This window comes from Myotis nattereri (genome assembly GCF_964212035.1).
Source record: "Myotis nattereri genome assembly, chromosome: 14".
Lineage (NCBI taxonomy): Eukaryota > Metazoa > Chordata > Mammalia > Chiroptera > Vespertilionidae > Myotis > Myotis nattereri.
Window position 1 is genome coordinate 25,547,719 of NC_138089.1, and position 13,495 is coordinate 25,561,213.

The window sequence follows — 13,495 nt, forward strand, 5'->3', positions numbered from 1 at the left end:
GGGGCGGGGCCGGAAGTGGAAGCGGAAGGCGGCAGCTAAAGCGGTTCTGGAGGTTCGGGACTTGGAGCCGCTGCCTCCAGGTGCCATGGGCCGGGCTGAGGCGCGCTGAAGGGACGCGGGACGCTGCAGGGACTTGGGGCTGGGCCATGGCTGGCGCTCGGGGCGCCGCCGCCGCCGCCGCTTCGGCCGGGTCCTCGACTTCCTCGGGCACCCCGCCGCCGCAGGAGCCTGGGCTCGGGGAGCTGCTGGAGGAGTTCTCTAGGACTCAGTACCGGGCCAAAGACTGCAGCGGGACCGGCGGCTCGAGGGTGAGTTCGTAGGCGTCGTGAGCAGGAGCAGGTTCCTGGGTTGGAAAGTCAGGCGGAAAGGCTGAGGTTAGGGGTCCGAGGAAGGAGAGGTCCCAGGGCTTGGATCCGGAGAGTAAGGGTCGGTTTAAAAGCCGAGGAAGGAGGAACAGAGGTCAGTCTGTGGCAGGGAAGAAAGTCTTTTGGGTTTGAGACAAGGGTTTTGGTGGTCGAGGATCAGAGTGAGGAACTGAGGAGGGTTACTCCCCTGCACCTGGCAGGGACAACATATTTAAAAAGTCTAACCCCCAGGGTGGGATAAAAAAGAGTCTAGACTGTATTCCTCTGGTGCAAAGGTCAAAATGAAGGAGCTGGAGTGGTGGGGCTGAATGGAGTCAAGAGGTGAACCACGTTGCCTCCTTATGCTGCCTCCTCCACAGCCTGACGCTGAGTGCAGGCCCTTCCCTCTCCTTCCCCTATAGAGCAGGAGCACAGCCCACACTCTCTCTGGTCCTTTATCAGAAGCAGGCTTCAGTTCTTCTTTTTTCTACCCTGGGAATTCCCTTGGGTCTCATCGCCAGACCTGGATGAAAGCTGTAATCCTCTCCTTCAAATGCTTAACGGTTTAACTGAGGGGTTCAGTGTCCCTCCCATAGTATACCACACCACATTGGTTAATGAGCTACACCGTTAGGGCCTGTGACGCCCTCCCCCCCACCAGTAGGTCTTTTCCTAGCATTGAATAGTAATCACAGAGGCATATGTCATTCTCAGCGACCTCTCCAGGTCATAAACCACCTAATTCTCCCACTCAGAACCCCAGAATCTTCTTTATACTCAGGTCTCTTCCTCTGTGCAGGTTGAGCGCATCGAGAAGAGATGTCTGGAGCTGTTTGGCCGAGACTACTGTTACAGTGTGATCCAAAACGTGAATGGGGATATCTGCGGCCACTACCCCCAGCACATCGTGTTCCTGGAGTATGAAAGTTCTGAGAAGGAGAAAGACACGTGAGCATCATGTGACCAGGGTGGGCCTGTCTGGGGAGGCCTTGACAACTCATCCCCAGACTTGGGAACTCTGCAGCTGAGCAGAGCACTGGGCTGGTCAGACTTGCTTTCCCCAGGTGGTAAGCCTAATCCACGTCTTTGTTTACTTCATGGTTTGATAGGTAAGATTGGCAGGGCAGCATGGTGTAGAATGGTGGAATGGAGGTAGGGAGTCACAGCCCTGGACTTCGATTTCACTCCCACTCTACAGCAGCTAAATGTCCTAAGACTGTTGACTTCACACCTCATCTCTCTGAACCTGTGTCCTTTTTTAAGGGAATGTGGATGGGAGGTGTGCTGTATCAACATGCTTTATAAGCCTGACTGAGGTCCGGAGTCTGATTGCCTGAGTTTACATGCTGGCTGCCTTATTTGCTGGCTGTGCAACTAACTTGGGCAAGTTACTTACCTTGTTTGTCTGTTAGTTTTCTTACTGGTAAGTGTACCTCTTTAGAAAAGTGGCTAGTGCGCTCTCTGATGAAGAATGTGGTTATTATAAGCCTGGCATGTTTGTTGTGAGAATTAGAAATAAGGGCTACCATTTTTTTAGGGCCTATCAAGGTCTGAGTGCTTTCCTACGAGAGCAAACATAAAGCACCTGGCACAGGCTGCAAGCTGTAAGTGGTCAGTAAATGGTAGCAGTTGTTTGACAGTAAAAAATAATCACAGCATTTACACTCTAGGAAGTGCTTTATGCCAATCACAAAGTTTGTTCCCCTAGTCTCCCTGCTTGTTGCGAATGTTAAGGGAATTCTGGGAGCTGTTTTCAGCAATACTATGAAAGCCTGGCCCCATGATTGCAGCTGCAGTAGAGTCATGCTGCAAAGTGTAGCAGGCCATCCCATCCATCAGTGCACCCAGAACCTGGCTAGAGACTCTGAATCAGTCAAAATCACAGCATAACAAGGTGCTCCAGTGATTTATTTGCCATTAAGGTTTGAGAAATGCTACTGTAGGCCTACCAGCACTCTGGTGTGTGTTTGGGAAGACCCCATGGTGGGGATTTTTTTTCAGCTGGAATTGGAAGGATGAGTAAGGGTGCCCCTGAAATGTCCTTGGGGACCAGCTGGTACAGGGTCCTGCTCATCAGGCCAAGGAGAGTGGATTTGAGGGTGTTAGTGATTTTATTTCCTAGCATCCCCTGAACACTCATTACAATCACAGATTCTAGGACCCCTGAGTCAGATTTTCCAGAATCTACATTCTCAGATTGCTCCCTAGATCAGCCTTACATATGCTATAGCCTGAGAACCACTGCTGTGGGCCACCAGAAGTCAAAGAAGGCTTCAAGCAGAACAACCAGTTTGGAGGAGTTAAGGATAAGCTTTAGCTTTCTCATCTGTAAAATGGGATGTCCATAGGTGTACCATATCAGGAGCTTGTTGTGGTGGGGTTCATTGAGAAAAATGAGTGCATTAGAAAAACATTATATGTAGATCATAGAATTGTGTTGTAGCCTCTGTTGTACAACCTAAGAACTCCAGGGCTCTCCAAGCCTAAAGTTTCTGAAAAAGAGCTCTTTTCCTTTGCCCTCGCCCTCATTCCAGTGCTGACTGGTGGTTTTACAATGGCATTAAGGTACTAAGTTCAACTGTAGTCCAGATGGTGCTTTTCCAACTTGATTTTGTGAGTGAATCATTGAAGCTCTAGTTCCAGGGCAGAATCCGACTCAGTAGGTCTAGAGTGGGGCTGAGCTGCATTTTCTAACAAGCTCCAGGTAATACCAAACCAGCCTGTAGCAGCAGTTCTCTAGGAACTCTGCTTGGTTGCCTCACTGGAGCTTTTCTGGGAAGGAAATAAGTTTAGTGCTGATTCATTCTAGCCCTTAAAAAGAAGGAAATTAACGTTTGTCAAGTACCTGCTATTTGGCACATGTTAAGAGTTTCAGACACTAACTCAAGTCTTGAAGCCACCTAGTGAAGAGGATAGTATCACCTCCATTGTACAGAAGAGGAAATTTATTTTTATATTTGTAAAAAACATGTATTTTTATTGATTTCAGAGAGGGAGAGAGAGAGAGAGAGAATGTCAATGATAAGAGAATCATTGATTGGCTGCCTCCTGCAAGTCCCACGCTGGGGATCGAGCCTGAAACCTGGGCAGGTACCCTGACGGGGAATTGAACCGTGACCTTCTGGTTCATAGGTCAGTGCTCAACCACTGAGCCACGCTGGCTGGGCCAGAAGAGGAAATTTAAACCCGCAGACATAGTTAGCAGAGTGGAATTAAAAGCCAGGTCTTCTTCACACTGCTCTGTTCCCGTCTGTTTTTTTTTTTCTGCCATCATCAGGGCTTTCCCATCTTGTCTAGCAGAGTGTCACCTTTCAGGCCAGGGCTACTGTGGTACATTCCTTTACTTGGAGTTGTTACTGGAGTTTGTTTCTACTTTTCACTCCTTGCAAGGACTTGAAGTGATACTGAGTGGGTGATGCCTGTTGGTTGAAGAGAAGGGAATACATGCATGTTTAGGTGGGAAGTAGAAAATTTTGCTTCTTTACATATTTGGCTTTGGTGTTAATATGACACTAATTAGACTGAATTACACAGGGTAGAACTGGATTAAGGAAGTGGTTAAGTCCGCTTAACACATCTCCCCACTTTAGCCCATGATCTGGGAATAGAAGCCTGGGCAGGGATCTCTGAACAGCCAAGACATAATGTTTATCAGCAAGTGTTTGTTGAGCTATTGCCATGTGGCAGATCCAGGGGATCTATTTGAAGTCTTATCAGGTAGATGAAGTCCCTATCTGTAGGTCTAGTGGGTAACATAGACCAAAAAATAAGCAATGACAGTATAATGAGCCAGAATTAGGGAAGTACAGATGAGGCATTGGGGGGTAGTTCTGCACCCATTTCCATTGTGTGTATGGGGGTGGGGGGTTTCCTCACACCACCAATTCTCAAGACACCAGTTGGGTGTCCTACAGTTCAACTCAATAATGACTCTACCCAGAGATGTATCAGATTCCATAGGGTAAAGATTCAGTCCTGCAAAACAAACATAAATCCACAAGCCTACACTTACTTATTCAACTATGAGTCATGTGCCAAACAATTCAGTGCTTCGCACTGTAAGGTAAAGATGCTAAGGCCAAGAGAGAATAAAAATAAAAACAGGAACTTTGGAATAGAAACCAAGTTGGTTCTTTGAGTAGGGGAACCAAGAAAATAAGCCACCAACTAGCCTAACAAGTATAAATGTGCCTGCCTCTACATTGAAAGGCTGCACAGAGCCCCTAGGAGGGAAATGCTGGCATGCTCTCCACCCTGGTTTTGCGGAGAGTGTGCTCAGTGGAAGGACTCAATCTGGGAGAATCAAATGTATTTAGAGCACAGAGGGAGCTGCTGGTGTGAGCTAAGGGAGAGTCAGTGGGGGATCTACTGATTTCATACGATTTGAAAGGGGTGTGACTTGCTGTCACTCATTACTATACCTGACTCTTTCTAGAAGCTCCCTTACCAAATCAGTACAATAACTACTATACTTCTCAGTGCCAGAAATGGCTTCTCTTTCACTCTCTGTCCCAGAAAAAATGGCCCTGTGTTTTCCAGAGGGTCCCCAGAGCACCTGTTATCTTACTCTGGGAGGAAAAAACTAGTAATCAACATACAGTTTGTTGTGTATATTTCTGTATTTTATATACCATGTCTTCAGAGTAGCTGACTTCTTTTTTTCTCATTTTAAAGGTTCTGAAATCAGGATGACTTAAATTTTAATACCTATGATATAGCATTTTTTTCTTTTCCTGAAAAACATAATCCATGATCTGGAATTTAGGGATTAGAGCACTTACTAAATTTCAAATGAGTATTCACATACACATGCAGACCTAGCATGGGGTCTTTGTAAAAACAAGCGTACACATGCATGCCCCTTTAGAAACCAGCCTGACCTGCCTCTCTTGTCTGTGCGTTAGGTTTCAGAGCACTGTGCAGGTGAGCAAGTTGCAAGACCTTGTTAACCGCAGCAAGATGGCCAGGTGCAGAGGACGGTTTGTCTGCCCAGTGATCCTGTTCAAGGGCAAGGTAAGACCACGCCATAGCCTCACACTCCTTGAGACCCGCTTCTGGGGTAACTGGCTTAATGCAAAGTGTAGGATAATTTTGTTTTTGGCCTTTGCCAGCCGAGTATTGGTGGTTACTGGGTGCCTGGTGCCGGCCAGAGAAACAGGCCAATTCTGATAACCACCTTCAAGAATCAGTCTAGGGCCTGGCCAGTGTGGCTCAGTGATTGAGTGGCAACCTATGAACCAGGAGATCACCTTTGCTTGGGGCACATGCCCAGGTTGCTGACTCGATCCCCATTGTGGGGCATGAGGAGGTAGCTGATTGATGATTCTCTCTCATTGTTGATGTTTCTTTCTCTCTCTCTCTCTCTCTCTCTCTCTCTCTCTCTCTCTCTCTTTCTCTCTTTCCCTTCCTCTCTGAAATCAATAAAAATATATTTAAAAAATAAGTCTAGGTAGGGAAGGGGTAGTCACACCAGAGTACCTCCCCCTGTGTTCTGGAGCCAGACTGCCTAGGTTCAGACCTGTCTGTGCAAGGCCATTTTCTCCTCTATAAAATGGGAATAATAATCATGCCTACATCAAAGGTTTATGGAGTCGATTAGGTCAAGTCAGTTATTACATTATTGTTTATTCATTTTTTCAATCATATAATTCATTAAGTATTTATTAAATGTGTACTATATCCCATGCACTGTTTCAAGCCTTAAGTTACATCAGTATTAGACAAAATTCCTTACCCCCATGGAGCTTATATTCTAGTGACTATTGTTAATTTGACTCCCCAATACGTTCTCATTTCACCTTTTTATAATTCTTTGACATAATTGATATTCTCATATTGCAGATGAGACTCAAAGAGGTTAATAATTTCCCCAAGTTTACTTTATTTTATTTTATTTTATTTTTAAAATATATTTTATTGATTTTTTACAGAGAGGAAGGGAGAGACACAGAGAGCCAGAAACATCGATGAGAGAGAAACATCGATCAGCTGCCTCCTGCACATCCCCCACTGGGGATATGCCTGCAACCCAGGTACATGCCCTTGACCGGAATCGAACCCGGGACCCTTGAGTCCGCAGGCCGACACTCTATCCACTGAGCCAAACCGGTTTCGGCCCCAAGTTTACTTTAAACAACTAGAGAGCTGGTATTTGAACCTATCCCAAAACTTCTTCAGGCTACCACACTAATTTAGAGTCACAAGGTGTGGTGTAAGAGGAACTCACCAAAGAGGGGCAGCAGTGTGGACTGGCCGACTATGCCTCATTAAGGGAGGAGGACTTAGTTTGAGAGCATTGAAAGATAAGCAGAATAATAATTGGCAGGAGGAGTGGGAGGGTGTTCCAAGCAGGTGATATAGCACAGGAAAAGGCATGGAGGCAGGAACAAGAGAGGCCAGGAAACCTCCTGACTGGAATGGAAGGTATGTGTTGGAGCTGATTGAGTACAGGAGGCTGATGCTGATCAAGCTGTTTGCGTTGGCCTGGAGAGCCACTGTGATTCTTGAGCAAGTGCAGGACAAAAGTAGCATTTTGAGGAATATTAGTCCAGGAATAGTGAACTTAAAGTAGAGAGCCTAGAAGAGATGAGGGGAACAAGGATGCAGTCATTTAGCAGGTGTCTGAGTGCATGTGCCATAGCTTTCACCTCAGTAGCTTACAGACTCCAGCTGCAGTTACCCAGCATGAGTAGTCCAGGACCAGGGCAGGGCAGTGAGGAGGAGGGATGTTTCTGCCCCTTTGGGTCTTTCTTTTGCAAAATGGGAGAAGGGCAAATGTGAAAGGAGAGGTAAGAAGGGAGATTTAGCCAAGGGCTTCCTTAGAAAGTTTTCATGTTCCTGGGAGTTTCCAGAACTCTGTTTTATTTTAATATATTTTATTGATTTTTTATAGAGAGAAAGGGAGAGGGATAGAGAGTTAGAAACATCGATGAGAGAGAAACATCGATCAGCTGCCTCCCGCACACTCCCTACTGGGGATGTGCCTGCAACCAAGGTACATGCCCTTGACCAGAATCGAACCTGGGACCCCCCAAGTCCGCAGGCCGACGCTCTGTCCACTGAGCCAAACTGGTTAGGGCCAGAACTCTATTTTAAAGATCATTGGTCTACGGAGCATAGTGCTTGTTACTAGAAATTACACAGGATGTACTCAAACCACTGTTTCTCAAAGTGTGTTCCATAGAACAGTAGTTTAAGAATATATTTTTGAGCCCTGACAGGTTTGGCTCAGTGGATAGAGCATTGGCCTGCAGACTTGGGGGGTCCCAGGTTCGAGTCCAGTTAAGGGCATGTACCTTGGTTGTGGGCACATCCCCAGTTGGGAATGTGCAGGAGGCAGCTGATCGATGTTTCTCTCTCATTGATGTTTCCAACTCTCTATCCCTCTCCCTTCCTCTCTGTAAGAAATCAATAAGATATATTAAGAAAAGAATATATTTTTGAAAAGCATTCCCTGTCCAACAAGAATGAGCAATATTGCATACTAGGTTTGGCCTGACCCCCAAGCTCCAGATTCATAAGGTATGTTGATATGCAGACATTGACACAGTAAAGGCTCTGAGAAGTCTCGTAGGAGAGAGGCCTGTGTAGCTTTGTTAGGTTTGGTATTTCTCATTTGTCTGCAGACCATGAGTAAGGAACTTGCCTGAATGCATTTGGGAAATGCCACCCTGAACAGCTTAGTCTAGTGGGGTTGCTGAATAACAGATTGTAGCACTTAACAGACTAAACAGGCCTGTGAGAAAAGAGCCTAAGCCAACTGATTTCAGAGGGAAGGTGATGAGTTGGAGGGATTATTGAGGAGGCTTTGGCATTCTTAAATCTTTCTGAGGGCTTTTCCATTAATCCTGCTCTCTTCCTCTGCACCGTCCTTCTAAGCAGTGATACCATTTGATGCCCCTTAGCTTCCCCAACTCAGTGTTCACTTAATACCAACTTACGTGTGTTTTATTCTAGTTGTGTGTTTGCATGTCTGTCATTTCCCTCTCTCTGCTGTAATCCCTCTGAGGGCAGTGTTCTTGTCTTCCCAGCACCTGGCAAAGTGCCCTCCGGCTTGTACATACAGGCTCAACAGGAAGATGCTGCTCTTGGATGTAACAGTAGTGGGCCCTGTGCTAGCTTCTAGGCAGACAGAGGAGTAAGACAGTTCTTGTCCTCATGGAGCTCAGTGAGTGGGGAAGGAAGGCAAGTGAACAAGCAGTTGAGAGCGAGATTGGGAAAAGCACAGGAATGTCTTCTGTTGTGAAATGGGGATGTGGTCCTCAGAGAAGTGTGGCACTCATCAGGTGCTCGGTTACGAGGGCGGTGGTGGCAGTCTTTATTGCCAGCAGTACTTCAGGGGCAGCTACCTCTACCACGTTGGGGAAGGGGAGTATGTTAAGTGCTTGCTTCCTGCTTCCTTCAAATCTCAGTTCAGTGTGGCTAGTGCAACTGTGGAACTAAATCTTTAATTTATTTTATTTCTGATTTTTATTTCTGTTAATCCTCACCCGAGGATATTTTTCCATTGATTTTCATATATATATATATATATACACATATATATATATATATATATATATATATATATACATACATATACATATATATATATATGTATATATATATATATATATATATATATATATATATATATAATGATTTCAGAGAAGAAGGAGAGGGAGAGAGAGATAGAAACATCAGTGATAAGAGATTCATTGATTGGCTGCCTCCTGTATGCCCCCTACTGGGGATCGAGCCCGCAACCCGGGCATGTGCCCTTGACTGCAATCGAACCTGGGACTCTTCTGTCCGCAGGCCAATACTCTGTCCACTGATCCAAACCAGCTAGTGCTCCATTGATTTTTAGAGAGAGTGGAAGGGAGCGGGAGAGAGATATAGAGAGAAACATCTATGTGAGAGAAACACATTGATTTGGTTGCTTTCTGCACGCACCCCAGGTTAAATCCAGGTTGCTCTTCTATTACCTCCCCCTTCCCCAGGCTGCCACTACCTCAGAAAACAAGAAGTTCCCGCTTACACCCCTTTCCTGTAGGAGCACAGCCATTTCCTCCCATTAGCTTACAGGTAGAGAAGGTGAGGCATTGTTTTGTGGTCTTCCTGAGATCCACTTTACATTGAGAAATGGCTTCACCCTCTCTCTCTGTCACCTTGCAGCTTCCGTTCTCTAGTGTAATCACCCAGCCACCCTGACTGCCACCTCCAGTCTTTGGCTAAACTCTGGGCTGGCTTGCTTCCCCAGCCCCAGTATCTCCTCCCATTCCCCAACCCTACTAGATCTCCTGGAACACAGTTTAATTAAAGATGAAGCCTTAAAATTAGATGCATTGAAGTTCATGCCGGTTGGTGGTTTCTAGAATTCTAGCTCTCAAAATACTCCTTCGGTGATGAGGAAAAGAGTAAAAGAATATGTAAGCACATCTGTAGCTACATTTCCTTAATACTGACAAGAGAAAAGAAATAATATATTTAATTAAAAAAAGCCCCCAAGCTTTTCTCCCTTAATTGGCCCTCCTGCTTCAAAGGTATCCCACCCAGCACTAAACAGTTCCAGGTAATCATAAGCCCATAGGCGTTGGAGGTAGGTGGGTCTAGATCAGATCTCATTGTGTACCTTACGCATTACTTCACCCGCCTGTGCCTATGAAGCAGCAACAATGTCTGCCCCATCGACCTCAAGGGCTCATGAAAACAGTGAACAGATGGTATAACCACCAAATCTTACCCAAGTACATGTGTGACAACCTCTAAATCTATCAAATAGTAACATCCTGGTGCCACTCGTCTGGGGAGATACCCCCTTGACAGAGGCTGTAGATTAAATATAGGCCTCTTTCCAATTGACAGCTGTGGCCTTGATGCTGATAAGGTTTCAATGAGTGCTCCTGCACCCATTTTGCTGGAAGAATTAGAGGAGCCCAAGTGTTCTTTTGACTGCATACTTCAGAAAACTGACTGTTGATCAAAGTGTACTAACCTCCAGTTATAAGACAAAGAAGTTCTGTGTGGATCTAACATATAGCATGGTGATTATGGTTATACTTGAAAATTGCAGAGAAATGATTTTTATTTTTTAGAGAGAGAAACAATTTGTTCCACTTATTTATGCATTCATTAGTTGATTCTTGTACGTGCACTGACCGGGATCGAACCCACAACCTTGGTGTATCAGGATGAGCTACCCGGCCAGGGCTAAAGAGAGATGAGTTTAAATGTTTTTACCAGAAAAAAAGAAATGCTGATTATGTGACATTATGGAGGAGTTAACTAGCACTATCGTGGTAATGATTTTGCAGTATATGAGAGCATCAAATTAACATGTTGTATACCTTAAACTTACATAATGTCATGTCAGTTATATTTCAGTTAAGCTGGGAAAAACAAAAACACTCAGAAAACCATCTGACCCTGAAAATTCTGTTTCTCTCCCAGCACATTTGCAGGTCGGCCACGCTGGCTGGATGGGGGGAGCTGTATGGACGAACTGGCTACAACTATATTTTCTCAGGTGAATGTTAAGCTGTGTCCTCTGTGACTTAAGAACAAGAGCTCAGTCATAGAGAATAGCCACCCCTAGCCACAGTGGCATGTGGGAGCAAGCTGGGGAGAGACTAGGCCTTTTGTCACCCGAGGAGATGTTTGGGATAGAAGACCGCCAGTATATGGGGCATCTGGTGCTGAAAAGACACAAGGGCTACCAGTAGGGGTGGAGCGGTGGGGGGGCAGGCTGGTCAGGACTTCCCTGGGTGGAGCCACCGCCGCAGTGCTGACAGACTGTCTCTCTGGCAGGGGGTGCAGATGATGCCTGGGCGGATGCAGAGGACATCACGGAGGAGGACTGTGCTCTTCGGTCAGTGCCAGGTTGTTATGGGTCTGGGCTGGTGTTGGGGTCGGGTGTTGACCAGTGGTGGCCCTTTTCATACTGATTCAAATTCATCCCTGGTCCAGGTGAGTAGATTGGCTCCTTTCCTCCCACTGCTACGTCCATAATACAGGGTTGTTGAAGTCCATCCTGTGGCTTCACACCAAAGCAGACTTTATTGAATATATGAGCAGTCTCTTTTCACCCTGGCTCACATCAGGATCCCAGAGGTAATGTCCTAGTCCAGGCACCTGTGTGTGTGTCTTTAAGCCCTACAGCAGAGGTCCTCAAACTTTTTAAACAGGGGGCCAGTTCACTGTCCCTCAGACATTCCACACATGTGCACTGCGGGCCTGGGACGAGTCGGCTGCTAAGCAGGACAGGCAGCGGCGGCAAAAACACCCGGCAAGCCGGATAAATGTTTTCGGTGGGCCCGTGGGCCGTAGTTTGAGGACCCCTGCCCTACAGTTTCCAGGTTGTGGCCAGTGTGGTGACGGCCAACTTGCCGGCCAGCTGTCACACAGCACACTTGGTGCTGCGGCACAGGGCAAGAGAGATGTAGAGAGAAGCTCCCTAGCTTTTTGGCTGGTGGCATAAGAGTACTTGATATAAACAAGTATCTTAGGTCCTCGCCGGTTTAGGCCAGTGGATAGAGCGTTGGCCTGTGGACTTAGGGTCCCAAGTTCAATTCCAGTCAAGGGCACACAACTTGGTTCCAGGCTCCTCCCTGACCCAGGCCCTGGTTGGGGTGTGTGCAGACGGCAACCAATTGATGTGTTTCTTTCACATCGATATTTCTCTCTGTCTTTCCCTCTCTCTTCCACTCTCTAAAAATCAATGGAAAAATATCCTCGGGTGAGGATCAAAAACAAACAATCAGACAAACAAGTATCTTAGGCCTCCGTAAAGGCAGGAAATGGGCAGGTTCACATTGTTCGTACTTCTTTCCAAATGTTCTTAGAAAACAGCAGTATAGGATATTGTGGAAAAGGGCCTTCGCATGGTCTGCACCACATGGGAATTCCTTAACCGGTATCAAGTGTCTCTGGAATGCACATGAGCACCCTAGAAAGATCAGCTGCCCCACATCATGGCTCAGTCCCTGGAAGGCCTCACGCTGTGCTTGGGGTTCTGCCTGTGAGTCCGAGAGCAGTGGCCTGGCTTGTGCTCAGGAATGTTTGGCTCTTCCCCCGAGATCAGACAGGCCTTCTTCCACAGCATATACTTTTTGGTGAGGAGTCTGCTAGGGACAGCTAAGCAGTGAACATAAAAAAAAAAATTAATGGGGACTGTTTACTCATTCTACTTTTGCCTTAATCTGTATGACTGATCAAAAAGGAGATTAAGAAGATTCTATCTTTCTCCTGGCTTCATAGGCCTGCTAAGGAGAAGGCATTCACTTGCTAGTATCTCACAGTCAGTTGATAAGATAGCTTTAAAAAGTCCATCTGCCATCAAGAATTTCAGTCTCTTCCGATATGAGCAAGCCATGGCTAAAATGGTCATAAAGGTGAAGAGATATAAACTCTAGTGGAAGCTCAAATACTCTATCAGCCATCAGCTTGCTGCTTTTTAGAACTTGGAGATTATTTTGGGTCTTCTGGCTTAATGTCAAGCTGGGCCAAAAAGCCTTTCCCTGGTTCAGGGCTGCAAATTGCTTCTTTGAAATGCATCTCAGGGGAGGTAATCTCTTAGAAAGTCACCTTCTCCATACCTGTTCTAGTTTTCCTGTCTTCCCTTCCCTCCATTTTCTGGAGAAGGGAAACCATTTCTTGCCAGTAACATCTGTATTTCTTTGAACAAGCTCACCAACCCCCCGTTTTTTTCTGAATGTGTGTGCAGTGCAACTTCTCCCTCTGGCTCTCTGTTTCAGAAGTTCCGACACACATCTTTTTGATAAGGTCAGAGGCTATGACATCAAGCTGCTTCGGTACCTGTCAGTCAAATACATCTGTGACCTGATGGTAGAGAACAAGAAGGTGAAGTTTGGCATGAAGTAAGTACAGGGCACCCACTGTGAAATGGGCAGAGCGATGTGTTCACAGGCTTTCGGGTTGGTGGTAGTACCTAGCGGTTACTGAGGGCTCACCACATGTCAGGCCTTGTGCTAAGAGCTTTCTGTCATCCTTTCATTCTACCTTCACACAGCCCTGCAACAGGTTTAGTGTTGCCCATCTTGCAGGCAGGAAACTGAAGTGCAGAGAGGTTAAATAACTTGCTCAAGTTCGACCAGAGAGTAACGGAGGAGCCAGGAGTCTCTAACCTGTGCTCTGCTGCCTCCTCTGAGACA

At 46.2% G+C, this 13,495-nt stretch overlaps 1 protein-coding gene across 13 annotated transcripts in view; it reads left to right on the forward strand.

Annotated features, from left to right (window-relative positions):
• Positions 1-13,495, forward strand: part of MTMR14 (myotubularin related protein 14) — a 52,356-nt gene continuing 38,861 nt past the window's right edge. For 5 of the 13 annotated variants that reach the window (XM_081105687.1, XM_081105692.1, XM_081105696.1 and 2 more), the window contains exons 1-6: positions 7-308; positions 1,144-1,292; positions 5,249-5,357; positions 10,776-10,851; positions 11,133-11,193; positions 13,079-13,201. In XM_081105687.1, the coding sequence (XP_080961813.1) occupies positions 147-308; positions 1,144-1,292; positions 5,249-5,357; positions 10,776-10,851; positions 11,133-11,193; positions 13,079-13,201 (680 nt within the window). In that variant the 5' untranslated portion in view covers positions 7-146. Of the gene's footprint in view, positions 309-1,143; positions 1,412-5,248; positions 5,358-10,775; positions 10,852-11,132; positions 11,194-13,078; positions 13,202-13,495 lie in introns of those variants that run through there. The other 8 variants (XM_081105693.1, XM_081105697.1, XM_081105695.1 and 5 more) reach the window with 5 other exon arrangements.